The sequence below is a fragment of the Carcharhinus amblyrhynchos genome, chromosome 1 (assembly GCF_965287045.1).
Source record: "Carcharhinus amblyrhynchos chromosome 1, sCarAmb.v2.hapA, whole genome shotgun sequence".
Taxonomy (NCBI): domain Eukaryota; kingdom Metazoa; phylum Chordata; class Chondrichthyes; order Carcharhiniformes; family Carcharhinidae; genus Carcharhinus; species Carcharhinus amblyrhynchos.
In genome coordinates, this window is record NC_137324.1 from 19,391,458 (window position 1) to 19,412,506 (window position 21,049).

Genomic DNA, 21,049 nt, shown 5'->3' on the forward strand with positions numbered 1-21,049 from the left:
GTTCATCCCGTTGGTTCTGCCAAAATGGACGACTACGCATTTATCCGCGTTGAAGTCCATCTGCCACTTCTCCGCCCAGTCCTGCATCCTATTTATGTCCTGCTGCAACTTTTGACATCCTTCCAGACCATCCATAACACCACCGACCTTCGTGTCATCAGCGAACTTACTTACCCATCCCTCCACTTCCTCATCCAGGTCATTTATGAAAATGACAAACAGCAAGGGTCCTAGAACAGATCCCTGGGGCACTCCACTGGTGACTGACCTCCATTCAGAAAAAGACCCATCCACAACCACTCTCTGCCTTCTGCAGGCAAGCCAGTTCTGGATCCACAAGGCCAAAGGCCCTTGGATCCCATGCCCTCTCACCTTCTCAAGAAGTCTTGCATGGGGGACCTTATCAAACGCAAAGTACCATGGTGATAGATTGAATAGAACCTTTAGTAGACCAAGTTCACTTCCTTCCTCCATCTGGGTTATGTTAAATGTTCCCATTAGCAGAACAGCGAGGATCAACCTCTTATCAAATAGTAATTCAGGATTCATTCAAACCCACCAGGTCACTCAGTGGCACTTCACTCCACAGTTAGCATTCTAATCGTGCTCGCTGTTCCTCAGACCTAACCCACAAATCAAACCTCCTACTGTCCCACCAAGATTGGTGCAGTGGAAAGTAGAGTGTAGCCATGCAGTGTTATCTAACTGGCTGAGAGTCACATTTCTCATCCAAGAGAAACCATTAGCAGCTAGTAGTCACACACTGTTCCTGAAAGAAAATGGTGTCCTTGTTTGTCCCTAGTTGTCTCACGACCATTAACGGGCCACACAGCTGTGATGCCAATGCCATCTGATGGTTTTCAGGGATCCAAACTGCAGTTGTATATAAGTATCTTGGGACATGCTGAATTTGAGCGTGTCTATTTTTTAATAATGTCCAGTGATATTGCCATTTGGAGGAAGGCATGGATGGTTTCCTACTGGACATTTGTTTTGTTTTTCATTCCTTCCTGGGGTGTGAACATTGCTGACAATGCCAACATTTATTGTTCATCTTTAATACCCTTTGAGATTCCAAAACTAGGAGCATGAATCAGGAGGCAGGTTTGTATGAACTTCTCAAAGATAAGGAGGCTGGAGAGAGATAATTCAAGTGGGTAACATTCTCAACTCATCAGAGCTGCCTCGTTTTAAAGGCCCTGTTAGACCCCATATTCAACCTGCGGAGGAGTGGGTGGGATAGAGTTGGTCCCGCCAATGCCAAAAGAAGATTGTAGGTGGCCACATACATGGGTCAGTGCTGAAACAGACTGGTTTAAAAAACTTGCTTCAGTTTCCTGGGATATTCCCTCAGATTCTTTGTAAGCTGTGGGTTCTTCAGCCCCCAGCCCTCACATCCTTGACCCCTAGTAATCCTCCATGCCACCACATGCACCCCATCTCACCTCCATGTCAACTCATTCTCCCCATTGAACCCTCCATGGTTTCTTATACACATCATGGCACCTCCATAGTCACTCCTCCAGTATTCGCAATGGACAAACTTTAAGAGCCACGTGGAGATGAAAAGGAAACTAACGATCAAATACATGTATCACTTATATGCTCCTTATAGTGATAAAATCCTATCAATGTAATCCATTCAAAGCAAAACCTCATGCAATTAAGCTGTTGTTAAAAACAAACACATTACTCTTCAGTATTCTCATCAAAGGCAGTTTATCCTTTAATGGCCTCTTTAAACTGTCAATCAAGCTGTAGTCTGAAAACTCCACACTGAGATAATTGTAATTTTGAAACTCAGCAAATCATTCATAACAATATACTAACAGTACTTATTGTTAAACTGTCAATTGTCTTCATGTTGACAGCATATGCCTGTATTTTTCTAGCTTCAAAATCAGAAGATTTAAAAAAATCTTCAGATCATGATATTTAAAACAAAACTTGCCCAGTATTTTCCAGCTGTTCACCAGAGAACTTGGTGCTCAGCCAAATCTCCGTCCACTGCAGCAGAATCGGAGAATCTCAGCTACAGTTTGGGGAATCTGGCCACTTATCTGCCCTCCAAGGCCATTTATATCTACTCTATCAACTTGCCATATCTACATTGCAGGTGTCCCAATTGTAATGAAAGCAGTTCAGCCTTAGAGCTCTTACCCTTCACATCCCCTGACCCTGCACACACTCTCTATGCCCCATGCACTCCACCTCATGCCTCCCATCCACCCCCTGAGGTACCTTATACTCTGCAAGCCAATCAATGCTTTTCTACTCATCCTCATAGCTCCTCATACACTCCATAGCAACCTATGCCCTCTATCCATGTCCCATATTCCACATATCCTCCTTATAAACTTAGTGATAACTCATGCCAATTTGACTCATTTCCATGTCCTCTTAAAGCCTCTATGCCAACTTCATGCTAACTTATGTCAACCTGAGATCCCATCCATCACCCACCTTACAATTCGCCAGTGTCCACCATTGGCATGCCTAACCTTAAAATGAAATAAAATAAAACTGTAAGTACCTATTTTAATGATACTATGTTATTGATATAAGAACATAAGAATTAGGAGCAGGAGTAGGCCATCTAAAACTGCAGCAGGCGACGGTGCAGAAGGACCTCGGGGTCCTTGTGCATGAGTCGCAAAAACCCAGCTTGCAGGTGCAGCAGGTGGTCAGGAAGGCGAATGGGATGCTGGCCTTCATAGCGAGGGGGATTGAATATAAAAGTAGGGAGGTCTTGCTGCAGCTGTATAGGGCATTGGTGAGGCCGCAACTGGAATACTGTGTGCATTTTTGGGCGCCGCACCTGCGCAAAGATATTTTGGCCTTGGAGGGAGTGCAGAGGAGGTTTACTAAGCTGATACCGGAGTTGAGGGGGTTGAGCTATGAGGAGAGGCTGAATAAACTGAGCTTGTACTCGTTAGAGTTTAGAAGAATGACAGGAGATCTCATTGAGACGTATAAGATGATGAATGGGATGGATAGGATAAAGGTGAAAAAACTCTTCCCGCTCAAAAAAGACAATAGGACTAGGGGGCACAGCCTCAAGATAAAAGGGGGGCGGTTTAGAACGGAGTTGAGGAGGAACTTCTTCACTCAAAGGGTGGTGAATCTCTGGAATTCTCTGCCCGTTGAAGTGGTGGAGGCTGCCTCGCTAAATATTTTTAAGACGCGGGTTGATGGGTTTTTGATAGGAGAGGGGATTAAGGGTTATGGGGAGAGGGCGGGAAAGTGGAACTGAGCCACGACAGATCAGCCATGATCTTATTGAATGGCGGGGCAGGCTCGAAGGGCTGGATGGCCTACTCCTGCTCCTATTTCTTATGTTCTTATGTTCTTATCTGGTCCCTCGGGCCTGCTCCGCTATTCAATAAGATCATGACTGATCTTTCTGTGGACTCAGCTCCACTTACCCGCCTGCTCACCATAACCCTTAGTTCAAAAATCGATCTATCCTTGCCTTAAAAACATTCAATGAGGTAGCCGCATTATATGTTTTTGTAGAATGTTTTAAGGTTCAGGTTTTTTTTCTACAGAATCAGTATGTCTGGAAGGAATACATTTCAGATGCTAAGAAAGCAGAATAATAACTAATTTTAGCTGGGAATGTGTCACTTTGTAGAATTAATGGGCTGGTGTTTGTACAAGAAGTTATCCTGGAATTTCACACGAGGTATACAGGGCTAGGCTTTCATCAGAAAAACAGCTTCTCTTTCTTTTTTTAAGAATGTGGCTGGAGCTGCTTTAAGACAGAAGTCTCTCTCTCTCCATAAAGTCTCACCCTGCAAAACGTCTCTCAAGGCTTCAAGACTGTTAATCAATTTAAACCAATTATGCCTGGCTTTACTAACAATATTTAAAGTGGATTTAAGTCTATGGGATGACTGCTGTTTACTTGGAATTGAAACAGTGATAAGTTAGAAATTAGAGTTGTTTGTTTTCATGTTTAAAGATTGTTCAATGGTTAAAAGTTAAATGTTAAAAATTATGAATAATGCGTGTTTCGATAAAAAGATCCCTAATTTGTCAGTAGAATCACTCGAGGCGGGAAGCACCCAATCTTCACATTTATGCCAAAATTAAAAAGAAAATGTTTGGATCTAGTCTGGATTCAGAATATACCTTGGGGTTCTGGTCCAGGGTCCTAACACTACACCATCTTTAATATAGGAAAAAACACAAATTGATAAAATCCCATTCAATATGTGCGAAACACTTCATAGGGTAAGTGTAAAGAGGATGTTTCTCCTGAGTGGTGAGTCTGGAATCTGGGGAGAATCTCAGAATAAGGGGCAGTTCATTTAGGACAGAGATGAAGAGAAAGTTTTCACTCAAGAGGGTAGAAAATCTTCAGAATTCTGGACGCCAGAGGTTTGTGGAAGTTCAATCATTATGTTTGATAGAAGTTGACTGATTTCAAGGGATATGGGTGTAGCAAGGGAAAATGTTGTTGAGATAGATGAGTAGGTATGATCTAATTGATCTTTCAAGTGCTTAATCCTTTATAAAACAATCATTTGTGTTCAGAGCTCCACATTAAAGACAGCTAATCCCATAATAATCTCTTTGAATTGTCAATCAAACTATGAACTGACAGGCCCCTACTGTGATAATGACAGATTGATGAAGCAGTCAAGCAGTTTTTATACTATGACAACCCTTAGGTTTTTGTCAACAAACAGCTGTCAAAGTATTAATATTTTTTCAACTGAGAGACGCAGCAGGCTGTTCAATATTTTTTTTCAAAATTTAAACAGCAGGAATTTCCATAACTTGACAGCTTGACAATTCCATAGACCTTATCCACCTTTGAAGCTCATTAACCTCTTTGTTAAAAGTTCCAAAGAATGCTAGGCTTCTCAAAAAATGGTATTTGACCTCTCCAAAGGGTTCCATTAGCTTTAAACCTTTCTCTCAAATTTGTAGATTCTGTGAATTGGACTTCAAAAGCATTGGTGATGAAAATAGTTTCTGAATGAAGGCAGGTGCACTATTAAAAATGCTCCTGCCTCTGTGAATCATACTTGTACAAAATGTGTCTTGCTCCCAGGTGAAAATGCTGAGTGCCAGATACGAGGGGTGGGGCTTCCAGGTTCAGGGATCTGACACCATTTTGGCTAAAGCTTGGAGCCCTTCTATCTGTATGGAACTTCAGTCCTCAGTTTTTCAACCGAGGGTTTGCCGCGTTAGTCAAGTGCTTACATCACTGAGGCAATCTCATTCTCCTCATCACTCAGTTCAGTGAGTACTTGACCATTCTTCTCTTATTATGATCCCTGCTAGCTGCAGCTGTCTGAAAGTCACTGTCTGTTTGCTAGGAAACATATTGTGGAGGCAATAAAGTACAAGACAGCTGTAGTAAATACACTGCAAATGTATTAATTTAACAAGCTTTTGTTTCTAAGTGAAGAAACCCTCTTTCAACCTGAGTAATCACTGTTAATTAGCTTTTATCTGTGGAAAGTGATCATTCGCGTTAATGTGACTCAGCTTGCAAAAGGTAAAGAAAATGCTTTGTAGAAGACAAAACTGTTCTCCTAAACAGTCTCAATGATCTCTTTCTGCAGACACGGAGAAAGGGATTTTCCAGCTGTATCCTGCCAGTGGGATGCAAACAATGGGATGATCCTGCCATAAGGTCAATGGTAGGTCACCTCTGCTGCCACTAAACATACCACGTTTTTTTTTGGGGGGGGTGGAGACCAGGAAACCCCTTCCGTACAAGCCTGTATTTCTGCTGTTTTTGCCCTTTAATTGATATTTTGAATATCTACGGTTTTTGACTTTAGATTTAAAAATACAGGGCACATATTGAATTGGGTTATATGTTTTAGAACATAGAACATAGAACACTACAGCACAAACAGGCCCTTCGGCCCACAAGTTGCGCCGATCACATCTATACCTACCAAGCCATAGAACTATCTGTAACTTCTAATCCCATTAGATCCCATCCAGAAGTCTTTTAGAAGACCCCAGCGAGTTCGCCTCTACCACCACCGACAGCAGCCGATTCCACTCACTCACCACCCTCTGAGTGAAAAACCTACCCCTAACATCTCCTCTGTACTTGCTTCCCAGCACTTTAAACCTGTGTCCTCTCGTAGCGACCATTTCGGCCCTGGGAAATAGCCTCCGAGAATCCACCCTATCTATTCTTCTCAACATTTTATAAACCTCTATCAGGTCGCCTCTCAACCTGGTTTTCTGGGTGGAAAGTTTAGATAAAAAGGGCCACAGGCCAGGTTGTCTTCCAGGCCCCACTGACATCTGAAATTCTTTCAACCCTATATTACGTTGGGCAAGTTATCAAGCATTTCTAGTAGTAACGAGAAGGAAGGATTAATTAGGCATCTTCTTCTGCTAAACAAAGATCCAGTGCCAGGTTTAGGACCTTTTCCTGGAATTGGGATTGTACAAACACTGAGTCTGATCTGCTCAGGTTTTCCTGGTGTGAATATGCAGCTGCCAACCAAAAATAATTTTGTAAGAAAACTTGAAAACAGGGAATATTTCAAAATCAATAGATGAATTATTCTCTGGCTGGTGAAATAGAACTAGCGGGGTGTTGCAGGGGTCAGTCTTCGGACCTCAACTATTTACCATCCACATAAATGATCTGCAAGCAGGGACAGAGTGTATTGTAGCAAAATTTGCAGATGATACTAAAATAGGTGGGAAAGCAGGAAGTGAAGAGGATATGATCTTATTGAATGGTGGGGCAGGCTCGAAGGGCTGGATGGCCTACTCCTGCTCCTATTTCTTATGTTCTTATGTTCTTATATAAAGATTAAACAGATGGATATAGACAGGCTAGGATAATGGGCCAAAATTTGGCAGATGGATTTTAATGTGAATAAGTGTGAGGTTGTCTGTTGTGTGAAGTCTCACAACACCAGGTTAAAGTCCAACAGGCTTATTTGGAATCATGAGCTTTCGGAGCGCTGCTCCTTCTTCAGATGAGTCCTGAGGTTGTCCATTGCGGCAGAAAACAGAGAAAGGCAAATTATTACCAAAATGGAAAGCAAATTCAAAATGAAATCCAGGCAGCGGGATCTGGGTGTCTATGTTCATGTATCATAGAAAGTTGGTATGCAGGTGCAGCATGTAATTAAAAAAAGGCAAATGGGATGCTGACATTTATTGCAAAGGAAGTGGAGTACAAAAGAGGAGAAGTGTTGTTGCAATTGTATAGTGTGTTGGTGAAACCACATCTGGAGTATTGTGTCCAGTTTTGATCTCCTTATTTGAGGAAAGATGTGGTGGCACTGGAGGCAGTGCAGAGGAGGTTCACCAGATTGATTTTGGGAATGAAGGGGTTGACAAATGAGGAGAGATTAAACAGTTTGGGCTTACACTTGCTGGAGTTTAGAGGGATGAGAGAGGACCCTCCCATCTCCCGCCCCCCAGCATGGACTTAACTGGGCTCCAGGATCTATGGCACTTGGTCTTCAGGGGCTGCTTGTTATCCCAACAATGGCCACTACTCGTTCCTGTTGCTGCTGAGATTGTACAGAGTTTCCAACTAATCAGATGGGCTGGAAGCTCTCCAAGACGGGGCTTTGTGTCTCTGAGGGGCAGAGGTTGCACTCTTTTAGAATAAAGGCCATCCAACTATTATCACTGCTCGATGAGGTGCACAGTAAGAAGTCTCACAACACCAGGTTAAAGTCCAACAGGTTTTTTTACTTTAACCTGGTGTTGTGAAACTTCTTATCGTGCTTACCCCAGTCCAATGCCAGCAACTCCACATGATGAGGTGCTGACAGACATTTTGGCTGTGGCTGATGAGTAATTTGTCCCATTGTAAGATTCACCTCCTATGACTCCATAAAGTCAATTAAGAGCTTACTTCTCTGATTTGTAGTTTTCATTTAGTTGATACTTCTACATACATCAACAAACTTCATACATCAACATACAGGAGTCAATTATGACTCTTGTATGTTGATGTATGTAGCATGGACCTTGCAAGTGAGACACTTTCCATTTTTCTCCTGGCAAGTGGGCATGAAATTCCTTACAAGCTTTCAGATCTTGCATAGTGATGCTAATGGTCCTGTAACTAATATCTTGGAAATCATGCTGATCCCTTGCTTCTAACTTGGAACAGGTAAGGGTATCATTGATTCTGCAGATGAATTAAATCAGGCTCATTACCATTCTGCAGATATGTCCTCAGATGCACCAGCGGCCGAACTCCCTCCAAAATTTGTAGCTCACACTTAATCATGATCAGTTTAAAATGAACTGCAGTTAGACTCCAAGGTGTTCAATTTTTGGCTTACCTCATGAGGTTGAGAGATTAGGAAGTAGATTCTGATCATAGAATCATAGGAATCCTACAGTAGAGAAAGAGGCCATTCGGCCCATCAAGTCTGCGCCAACCATAATCCCACCCAGGCCCTACCCCCATATCCCTACATATCTTACCCACTAATCTCTCTAACACACGCATCTCAGGACACTAAGGGGCAACTTCAGCTTGGCCAATTAACCTAACTCACACATCTTTGGATCAATGTTGTTAATTAACTGAAACATGACTTGCTGGGGATGAAGGGGTTGACAAATGAGGAGAGATTAAACAGTTTGGGCTTGTACTCACTGGAGTTTAGCGGGATGAGAGTGGACCCTCCCACCTCCCACCCCCCAGCATGGATTTAGCTGGGCTCCAGGATCTATGGCACTTGGTCTTCAGGGACTGCTTGTTATCCCAACAGTGGCCACGACTCATGAATAATTTTACCATGGACAGTGACTGTGGAAAGAAAGGTGTGTGCAGCAACACAAAGCACTTTGCAGTCTGGGTTGCCTATCGATCCATTTCAATTAATTGCTTCATTACTGTAGTCAGAATTTTATATTCTGGCTGTGGTAGCTTTTTGCTTGAGTCAATCAGAATTTGAGGGCTTTGCAAAATGTAGATACATTAGCAATTTCTCGAGATCAGACCTTAGGATGGGGCAGCACTAACTACCCAAGTAGAAGAACATAAGAAATAGGAGCAGGAGTAGGCCATCTAGCCCTTCGAGCCTGCCCCGCCATTCAATGAGATCATGGCTGATCTGAAGTGGCTCAGTTCCATTTTCCCGCTTTCTCCCCATAACCCTTAATCCCCTTGCCTACCAAAAACCTATCTACCCGCGTCTTAAGTATATTTAGCGAGGTAGCCTCCACCACTTCAACGGGCAGAGAATTCCAGAGGTTCACCACCCTTTGAGTGAAGAAGTTCCTCCTCAACTCCATTCTCAACTGCCCCCCCCCCCACTTATCTTGAGGCTGTGCCCTCTAGTCCTGCTGTCCTTTCTGAGCGGGAAGAACCTCTCCACTTCTACCCTATCCATCCCTTTCATCATCTTATACGTCTCAATGAGATCTCCCCTCATCCTTCTAAACTCTAACAAGTACAAGCCCAGTCTATTCAGCCTCTCCTCATAGCTCAACCCCCTCAACTCCGGTATCAGCCTAGTGAACCTCCTCTGCACTCCCTCCAAGGCCAAAATATCCTTGCGCAAGTGCAGCGACCAAAACTGCACACAGTACTCCAGCTGCGGCCTCACAAGTGCCTTGTACAGTTGCAGCAAGACCTCCCTACTTTTATATTCAATCCCCCTCGCTGTGAAGGCCAGCATCCCATTTGCCTTCCTGACCACCTGCTGCACCTGTAGGCTGGGATTTTGCAACTCATGCACAAGGACCCCCAGGTCCCTCTGCACCATAGCATGCTGCAGCTTTTCGCCCTGTAAGTAGTAGTCCTTCCTACCATTATTCCTATCAAAGTGGATAACCTCACACTTGCCAACATTGTATTCCATCTGCCAGGTTCTCGCCCACTCGCTCAGCCTATCTAGATCCCTCTGCAGACTTTCCACACCCTCTGCACAATTTGCTGTTCCACTTATCTTTGTGCCATCAGCAAATTTCAACACCTTACACTCGGCTCCCTCCTCCAGATCGTCGATATAAATGGTAAATAGCTGAGGCCCCAGCACTGATCCCTGGGGCACTCCACTAGTCACCAACTGCCAATCTGAATAGCACCCATTGACACCCACTCTCTGCTTCCTATTTGACAGCCAATCCCCTATCCACGCTGACACCCTACCCCCAACTCCGTGCCCCCTAACCTTCTGTAACAACCTCTGGCGCGGCACCTTATCAAACGCCTTCTGAAAATCGAGAAAACCACATCCACCGGTTCCCCTCTATCCACCGCACTAGACACATCCTTATAGAATTCCAATAAGTTCGTCAGACACGACTTCCCTTTAATGAAACCGTGCTGCGTCTGCTCTATCAAACAATTCTTCTCAAGATGCCTCGCTATTTTCTCTTTTATTACGGATTCAAGCATTTTTCCTACAACAGACGTTAAACTAATCGGTCTATAATTCCCTGCCTTTTGCCTGCTACCCTTTTTAAACAGCGGCGTAACATTAGCCGTTTTCCAATCTTCCGGCACTTCCCCGGAATCCAGCGAGGTTTGGAAAATAATCACCAAGGCATCCACTATCACCTCTGCCATTTCCTTCAGAACCCTTGGATGCATTCCATCCGGTCCTGGGGACTTGTCCACCATCAGTCCCTCTAGTCTGTCGAGCACCGCCTCTCTAGTAACAATGATCTCATTCAGACCCTCCACTCCTACCATCTTTCCATCGTTAACACCCGGCAAACTATTTGCGTCCTCCTCCGTGAAGACCGAAGCAAAAAAGTTATTCAAGGCCTCAGCCATTTCCTCATCCCCCACCACTAAATCTAAGTATATCAGCAAACTCTAGACCTAAGGAAGGAACAGCACTAACTATCCAGGTATATCAGCAACCTCCACAGATAAGACCCTTGGAAAGAAGGTGCCTCATGTCTCATTTCAGAATTGCCCTAGAATTGGCAAAAGGTCTGAAAAGAAACAATCAAAAAAGGGGCATAGCAGAATGATATTAAAAGGCAGGACAAAACTGTGCACTCTCAAATGTAAAGACTTAGAGTCATAGAGTTACAGAGGTTTACAGCTTGGAAGCAGGCCCTTCAGCCCAACCTGTCCATGCCGCCCTTTTTATTAAACTCCCAAACTAGTCCCAATTGCCCATATTTGGCCCATATCCCTCTATACCCATCTTACCCATGTAACTGGTTTTAAAAGACAAAATTGTACCTGCCTCTATTACTGCCTCTGGGTGATTGTTCCAGACACCACCCTCTGTGTGAAAATATTGTCCATCAGGACACTTTTGTATCTCTCCCCCACCCCCCTCACCTTAATCCTATGCTCTCTAGTTTTAGACTCCCCTACCTTTTTGAAAATATATTGACTTTCTAGCTGATCTATGCCCTCATTATTTTGTAGACCTCTATAAGATCACACTTCAGCCTTCTGTGCTCTGGAGAAAAATGTCCCAGTCTATCAAGCCTCTCCTTATAATGCAAACCATTAAGTCCCAATAGCATCCTAGTAAATCTCTCCTGCACTCTTTGTAATTTAATAATACCCTTTCTATAATAGGGTGACCAGAACTGTACACAGTATTCGAAATGTGGCCTTACCAATGTCTTGTATAACTTCAACAAGCTGTCCCAACACCTATATTCAATATTCTGACCCATGAAATCAAGCATGCTGAATGTTTTCTTCACTATTCTGTCCACCTGTGACTCCACTTTCAAGGAGCTATGAATCTGTACCCACCAGATCTCTTTGTTTTGTAAGCTGAATAAACTAGGCTTGTACTCGTTAGAGTTTAGAAGGATGAGGGGAGATCTCATTGAGACGTACAAGATGATGAATGGGATGGATAGGATAGAGGTGGAGAGGCTCTTCCCGAAGTGGTGGAGGCTACCTCGCTAAATATATTTAAGACGCGGGTAGATAGGTTTTTGATAGGCAAGGGGATTAAGGGTTATGGGGAGAAGGCGGGAAAGTGGAACTGAGCCACTTCAGATCAGCCATGATCTTATTGAATGGCGGGGCAGGCTCGAAGGGCTAGATGGCCTACTCCTCCTCCTATTTCTTATGTTCTTATGTCTTCCCAACACCCTACATTAAATGAGTAAGTCCTATAGAATCATAGAAACCCTACAGTGCAGAAGGAGGCCACTTGGTCCATTGCATCTGCACCGACCACAATCTCACCTATGCCCTACCCCCAGGTCCCTACATATTTACCCACTAATCCCTCTAACTTACGTGTCTCAGGACACTAAGGGACAATTTTAGCGTAGCCAATCAACCTAGCCTGCACATCTTTGGACTGTGGGAGGAAAACTGAGCACCGGGAGGAAACCCACGCAGACATAAGGAGAATGTGCAAACTTCACACAACCGTGACCCAAGCCGGGAATCAAACCCAGGTTCCTCGAGCTGTGAAGCAGCAGTGCTAACCACCATGCTACCATTCCGCCCACAGGCTACTGTCCTGCCTGGTTCAATCTACCAAATGCATCGCCTTGCATTTATCTAAATTAAACTCCATCTGCCATTCATCAGCCCACAGGCCCAATTGATCAAGATCCCATTGGGTGGCTCAGCAGCACAGTGGTTAGCTTCACAGCTCCGGGGTCGTGGTTTCGATTCCCGGCTCGGGTCACTGTCTGTGTGGAGTTTGCACATTCTCCTCGTGTCTGCATGGGTTTCCTTCGGGTACTCCGGTTTCGTCCCATAGTCCAAAGATGTGCAGGTTAGGTTGATTGGCCATGCTAAGAAATTGCCCCTTAGCATCCAGGGATGTGTAGGTTAGAGGGATTAGTGGGTATAATATGTAGGGATATGGGGGTAGGGCCTGGGTGGGATTGTGGTCGGTGCAGACTCCATGGGCTGAAGGGCCTCTTTCTGCACTGCAGGGTTCTATGATTCCATTGCAATTGCAGATAACTTTCTTTCCCATCTACTATGCCACCAATCTTGGTGTCATGTAAGTTCTGAAAATATCACACATGGGATGAATGAATAAGCCTGGATTTGAAGACTGCATTTGCCACATAGAGATTTGTGCTGTCTTCCATTGAAATGCAAGAAACGTTGAGTCAAAGGCTATGGAAATCCAGTTGTCCAGCCTGAACACAATGACCAGTGCACAAACTACCCAGAAATTAATGCAAATTAGAGTGTGTGTGTATCTATCTAGCTAAATGCACCTGGATGAGCTACAAGCAGCTACTGATTAACTGTCAAATTATATGAAGTCTGATTTACCATAATAAAATTGTGGTTCCAAAAATGATGTAAGATGATAAATTTTCAATTTCATTTTGACACGCTTTGAGTTGTTAATATCAAAAGAATCAATAAGACATTTACAATGCTTCTTAATGAATTGACATTCAAATTACATCAAATGTTAAGACACACATCAGGAATACTATTTAACATCTGTAGCAGCTAAGCACATTATTTAACATCAGGGCACTCATTTGTCAGCAACTAGCTTCTGAGATTCATAATCACATCATTAAGCGTGATTGGTCTGCACTCAAGTGGTCTTTCACTGGTATATTGAAAGGAATAGAAAGCACGAGACTCGGCTGTTTAACTAAACTGAATGAAATGGTCTCAATCAGCGGATTGTTTTCTCATGACGGTCATTCCGCCCACGCGTTTAAAAAAAATCAAACTTTAACTGGCGTAAGTCGAAGCACAGTATATCTCAATCTTACTTTGCTGAAGACTGCCAATACCTTAGAATGGCAGCATGTTTATTCGTACAAAGACTCTGAAAAGAAATTAAGTGCCAAAATGCACGGTGTCCTCCGGTTAGCTTACCCAAGTTTATTTAGTGAAACCTGCGCATGTGTACACACACATTCTCAGCCTTACACACACACTCACTCACTCTCTCTGTCTCTCTCTCACACACACACACAAACACACACAGAGACACAAACATGATGGGACCAGGGTCTTGATGAATCATATAACTAGGGATGTAAATAGGGCTTTAAACTAAATAGTGTGTGGGTGGAGAGGGGGCTGGGGCCAAGGTTCAGTTGTATGGAGAATTAGAAAATCAAAGTTAAAGGACAGGGTAGAAATGTAGGTTCATGATGAGGACTTTCAACTAGTTAAAGGAGCTGAGGGCTCAGGAAAGATTAGTAAAGTTTCCAGACCACGTAATAGAACTGAGAGTATAGAAGGAGGCAGGAATCTAACCTCAGGCAGAGCAAAAAACGGTGACAAGTATGTGAAGGGATGTGCTCAATATAGGATTGAGGGTCTTGTACCTAAATGCGCGCAGCATACGGGACAAGGTAAATGAGCTTGTTGCGCACATTGAAATTGGCCGGTACGATGTTGTCAGCATCACAGAGACATGGCTACAAGGAATCAGGGCTGGGATCGAAATCTCCAAGGATATATGTCCCATCGAAAGGACAGGCAGATGGGCAAAGGGGGCAGGGTTGCATTGTTAGTAAGGAATGAAGTTAAATTGATTGCAATAAGCAATATAGGATCAGAAGGCATAGAATTTCTGTAAGATAGAGTTGAGGAATTACAAAGGTAAAAAGACCCTGATGGGAGTTATGTGCAGGTCCCATAGCAGTAGTCGGGATGTGGGACAGAAAATAAATCAGGAGATAGAAAAGGCAAACAAAATAGGCAATGTTACATCATCATGGGTGTCTTCAATATGCAGGTGGACTGGGAAAATCAGGTGAGTAGTGGATCACATGAAAAGGAACATCTAAGAAGTTTATTTACTTATTAGTCACAAGTAAGGCTTACATTAACACTGTAATGAAGTTACTGTGAAATTCTAGTCGACACAGTTTGGCACCTGTTCAGGTCAATACACCTAACCAGCACATCTTTCAGAATGTGGAAGGAAACCGGAGCACACCCACGCAGACAAGGGGAGAATGTGCAAACTCCACACAGACAGTGACCCAAGCTGGGAAGTGAACCTGGGTCCCTGGTGCTGTGAAACAGCAGTGCTAAACCACTGTGCTACCGTGCTGCCCTCTGGACAGTTTTTTGGAGCAACTTGTGACAGAGCCTACTAGGGAACAGGCAATTCTGGATTTGGTGATGCATAGTGAGACAGACTTGAACAGGGAACTTAAGATGAAGGAACCCTTCAGGAGCAGCGGCAACAAAGTAATCAAATTTACCCTGCAGTGTGAGAGGGAGAAACTGGAATCAGATGTAATGGTATTAATTTACAATTAAATAACTACAAAGACATGAGAGAGGAGCTGGACAGAGTTGTTTGGAAAGACAGCCTAGCAGGGAAGACAGTGAAATGGCAATGGTAGGAGTATTTGGGGATTATTTGGGAGGCACAACAGAAATTCATCCCAAGGAGGAAGAAACATGCCAAGGGGAGGATGAGGCATCCATGGCTGACAAGAGAATTTAAAGACAGCATAAAAACAAAAAGAAAAAGCATACAAATTGGCAAGGATTGGTGGGAAGCCAGAGAATTGGAAAGCCCTTAAAAGTGAGAAGAGGGCAACTAAAAAAGAAATAAGGGCAGAGAAGATGAAATATGAGTGTAAGGTAGCTCGTAATATAAAAGAAGATAGGAAGAAGCTCTTTCAAAATATTAAAGATAACACAGGGAAAAATAGACATTGGATCACTGGAAAATGAGGCTGGAGAAGTAATAATAGAAAACAAAGGAATGATAGAGGAACTGAATAGTCAGTTTGCATCAGTTTTCATGGTGGAAAACACAGTGGAGTGCTAGAACTTCAAAGAATCAAGGGGCACAGGTAAGTGTAGTGGCGATCACTAAGGAGAAGATTCTGGAGAAACAAGGTCTGAAGGTGGATAAATCACCTAGACTGAATGGACTATATCCCAGGGTTCTAAAAGAGATAGCTGAGGAAATTGTGGAGGCATTGGTGCTGATCTTTCAGCAATCACTGGAGGTAGGAAAGTAGCTAATGTAACACTGCTGTTTAAGAAGGTAGTGAGGCAGTAGACAGGAAATTATCAGCCAGTTAGCTTGACTTCGGTATTGGCAAGATCTTAAGAGTTCATTATTAAAGATGAGATTGTGGAGTACTCAGACATGCATGATAAAATAGGACTGAGTCAGTACAACTTCATCAAGGGGAGGACGTGTCTGACAAATACTGTTAGAGCTCTTTGAGGAGATAACAAGGAAGTTGGATAAAGGAGAACCAGCAGACATGATTTATTTAGATTTCCAGAAGGCCTTTGACAAGGTGCTGCATAGGAAACTGTTAAATAAGCCAACAGCCCATGGTGTTGAGGGTAGGATCCTGGATAGTAGATTGGCTGACTGGCCGAAGGCAAAGAGTGGGGATTAAGGGGTTATTTTCGGGATGGCAGCCAGTGACTAGAGTTGCGCTTCAGGGGTCAATGCTGGGACCACAACTTTTCACAATACATATTAATGATTTGGAAGAAGGAACTGAAGGCACTGTTGCTAAGGTTCCAGATGACACAAAGATATGTAGAGGGGCAGGTAGTATTGAAGAAGCAAAGAGGGACTGTAGAAGGACTTGGACAGGTTAGGAGAGTGGGCAAAGAAGTGGCATATGGAATACAATGTGAAAAACTGTGAGGTTATGCACTTTGGAAGGAGGAATGGAGGCATAGACTATTTTCTAAATGGGAAAATGCTTAGGAAATCAGAAGCATAAAGGGAATCCTTGTTCAAGATTGTATTAGGTTAACATGCAGGTTCAGTCAGCAGTTAGGAAGGCAAATGCAATGTTAGCATTCATGTCAAGAGGATTAGAATACATGAACAGGGAGGTATAAGGCTCTGGTCAGACCCCATTTGGAGTATTGTGGGAAGTATTGGGCCCCATATCTAAGGAAGGATGTGCTGGCCTTGGAAAGGGTCCAGAATGGGTTCATAAGAATGATCCCTGGAATGAAGAGCTTGTCGTATGAGGAATGGTTGAGGACTTTGGATTTGTACCTGTTGGAGTTTAGAAGGATGAGGGGTGATCTTATTGAAATATACAGGATACTGCGAGGCCTGGATAGAGTGGACATGGAGAGGATGTTTCTATTTGTAGAAAAAACTAGAATTAAAGGCCACAACCTCAGACTAAAGGGACAATCCTTTAAAACAGAGATGAGGAAGAATTTCTTCAGCCAGAGAGTGGTGAATCTATGGAACTCTTTGCCACAGAAAGCTGTGGAGGCCAGGTCCTTGAGTGTATTTAAGACATAGATAGGTTCTTGATTAATAAGAGGATCGGGGTTATGGGGAAAAGGCAGGAAAATGGAGATGAGAAAAATATCAGCCATGATTGAATGGTGGAGTAGACTCGGTGGGCCGAGTGGCCTAATTTTGCTCCTATGTCTTATGGTCTTAAACACACTCACACACGTAAACAAACATTCATACTTAGAGTAACACACACACACACACACACACACACACACACACACACACACACACACACACACACACACACACACACACACACACTATAACACATGTACAAACATACACACAGCAGCAGAGTTGTTGGTACTGCTGCCTCACAATGCCAGAGACCCAGGTTCGATTCCAAGCTAGGGTCCTCTAGATATAAGAACATAAGAACATAAGAAATAGGAGCAGGAGTAGGCCATCTAGCCCTTCGAGCCTGCCCCGCCATTCAATAAGATCATGGCTGATCTGTCGTGGCTCAGTTCCACTTTCCCGCCCTCTCCCCATAACCCTCAATCCCTTCTCTTATCAAAAACCCATCAACCCGCTTCTTAAAAATATTTAGCGAGGCAGCCTCCACCACTTCAACGGGCAGAGAATTCCAGAGATTCACCACCCTTTGAGTGAAGAAGTTCCTCCTCAACTCCGTTCTAAACCGCCTCCCCTTTATCTTGAGGCTGTGCCCCCTAGTCCTACTGTCTTTTTTGAGCGGGAAGAGTCTCTCCACCTCTATCCTATCCATCCCATTCATCATCTTATACGTCTCAATGAGATCTCCCCTCATTCTTCTAAACTCTAACGAGTACAAGCCTAGTTTATTCAGCCTCTCCTCATAGCTCAATCCCCTCAACTCCGGTATCAGCCTAGTAAACCTCCTCTGCACTCCCTCCAGGGCCAAAATATCCTTGCGCAGGTGCGGCGCCCAAAACTGCACACAGTACTCCAGCTGCGGCCTCACCAATGCCCTATACAGCTGCAGCAAGACCTCCCTACGATATGGCACCCAAGGGAAGACAGAGATTTTATTAAAGATTCAAGCAAAGTGTTGAGATAAACACTTCTCCCAGTATTTCTTCCAGCCTACTCCCTGTACAGCTTAAAAAAATTTAGTAGCGATGCGTACATTGTAGAATAATCATTAATCTCCTTTTCCCACTTGGCTCCCAACACTCCCAGGTGGCATGTGGCAGGGCAAACTTTCCTCTATTGTATCTGACAGTAGTGCCTTTGCCCAAATTATTGTGACTTTTCAATTCCCATGCTCATGATCCTTCTGACCTCTGTGAGCGAGATGGTGTCTCAGTGCCAATTACTGTTAAGATCAGCAAGGCTTTGGTGCAGTGGAAATAGTAATCCTGTTTGCCTACAGACCAGGTCACTGAGGTTAAATGACAGTGCTCCAACCCTGTCCATAACCCAGCTGCTTCAAACTGCTGGATCCCTCTGGAATACGGACAGAGTGTAAGAATAGTTTAAAGAGGTTACATAGTCCTATAAATGCTATGTGGTGTTACAATGATGACTGCACTCTTTCACTTAAGCAGGAGATGGAGGAGGTTGGCATGGTAGTTATTAGCCCTTACCACCGCGAATGATATTTGAAATTAACTAGTACTTATCCCCATGCTACACAAATACTAAATCCCCGAAATACAATGATTCACCTCTCACCACAAGATTCCAAGCAACTTACCTGTCGCCGCAGATCTCTTGTTTTCTTTGTCATTTTCTCAATGGCAGCATTGAGTGGATCACCTTTTTCTTTCCTGCCGGTCTGAAAGAGATCACAAGCTTCATTTAGAAATACGTTTGAAGAATGAGACATTTAATTTATGAAAGGACCAACCTCATTACCAGTTATTATTCTGTTACTGTCACCCATCCACATGTGAAAGGGAACCTGGCAAATTGTTCCCGAATTGTGTCAACTTAGAAAACATTGCCAGTTGGACACAAACTATGCACGGGGAATTATTCTGTGTTAGTCGGCTCCATATGGTTCAACACTTTCACGTGGCTGCATCAATGTGAAGCTTCGGGACGAACTCATATCTGAGGTCACCATCATAGACGTCAGATCAGCCTTCTCGAAAGTCAGCCCACGGAAAGTTACTGGCCCAGATAGGGTACCCAGATGAGCACTCAGATCCTGAACGGACCAGCTGGAGGGGTATTTGTCTTTAACCTCTTTTTACACCAATTTGAGGTCTCTATCTGCTTCAGGAAGATGACCATCATCCCTGTTTCAAAGCCAGGTTGTGTGCCTTAATGACTATTGCCCACTCTCTCCCACATCCATCATTATGAAGTGCTTCAACAGATTAGTCACGAATCAATTCCTACCTCCCAGATTGCCTGGATCCACTACAGTTCACAGTCTATCACAGCAACAGGTCCACAGCAGACCCATCTCCCTCACCCTACACACAATCGTGAAACACCTGGATAACAAAGACACCTACGCCAGAGTCCTACTCATTGACTACAGCTCAGCCTTCAACACCATAATTTCTATGAAACTCATCTCCAAACCCTGTGGCCTGGGCTTTGGCACCTCCTATGACTGGATCCTAGATTTCCTAATGCACAGACTGAAATCAGTAAAGATAGGCAACAACATCTCCTCCATGATCATCCTCAACACCACTGCCCCACAAGGCTGTATCCTGAGCCCTCTACTATACGCCTTATACACTTATGACCATGTGGCCAAATTCCTTTCCAATTCTATTTTCAAGTTTGCTGATGACACCACTGTATTGGATCAGATTGCAAACAATGATGAGGCAGAGTATAGGAATGAGATAGAGAGTCTGGTGAACTGGTGTGACCACAATAATCTCACCCTCAATGTCAGCAAAACGAAGGAGTTAGTCATTGACTTCAGGAAGTGTAGTGGAGGACGTGTCCTTGTCTACATCAATCAATGGGGATGTAGTGGAAATGGTTCATGGTTTCAAGTTTCTAAGTGTCCAGATCACCAACAACCTGTCTTGATCCCTCCATGCCGACAGTGCGTTCAAGAAAATCCACCAATGCCTCTACTTTCTTAGGAGGCTAAAGAAATTTGGCATGTTCATTATGACTCTCACCAACTTTTACAGATGCACCACAGAAAACATCCTTTCTCATTGTATCAGTTTGGTATGGCTCCAATCTGTCCAAGACTACAAGGAACTACAAAAGGTAGTGAGTGAAGCCCAGTCCATCACGCAAACCAACCTCTCATCCATTGACTCTGCCTACACTTCCCGCTGCCTCGGAAAAGCAGCCATCATAATCAAGGACCCCATGCACTCTGGACGTACTCTCTTCCACCTCCTTCCATCAGGAAAATGATACAAAAGTCCGAGGTCATGTACCAACTGATTCAAGAACAGTTTTTTCCCTGCTGCCATCAGACTTTTGAATGGATCTACCTCATATGAAGTTAACCTTTCTCTACACCCTAGCTATGACTGTAACAGTACATTCTGCACTCTTTCCTTTCCTTCTCTATGAAAGGGTATGTTTTGTCTGTATAGTGCGCAAGAAACAAATCATGTCAAATATCCCAATACGTGTGACAATAATAAATCAAATAAAAAAATGTTTCTTCTATGCTGTCCAGTAAATCATATTGCTACAAAGTCAGTGGCGGGATTTTCAAAGGCTGATGGGGTTGGGAGCTAAGGCAGATGTACAGTTTTATGCCTCCAGAGGCATGGAGGTTTGTAGGCACTCTTCAACTCCTGAGTCACTTTCAGGAATTGGACGTGGAATGGCTACCCAACTGCTCTTGGAATAGATATAGGACAGATGTCAGAGGTAGGTTCTTTACTCAGAGAATAGTAAGGGCATGGAATGCCCTGCCTGCGACAGTAGTGGACTCACCAACTTTAAGGGCATTTAAATGGTCATTG

General features: G+C 43.7%; 1 protein-coding gene across 2 annotated transcripts in view; it reads right to left on the reverse strand.

Annotated features, from left to right (window-relative positions):
• The window catches only part of ctnna2 (catenin (cadherin-associated protein), alpha 2), a 1,308,817-nt gene that overhangs the window by 561,411 nt on the left and 726,357 nt on the right, over positions 1-21,049 (reverse strand). For both annotated transcript variants that reach the window (XM_080195424.1, XM_080195512.1), the window contains one exon: positions 18,841-18,921. In XM_080195424.1, the coding sequence (XP_080051550.1) occupies positions 18,841-18,921 (81 nt within the window). The remainder of the gene's footprint in view (positions 1-18,840; positions 18,922-21,049) is intronic.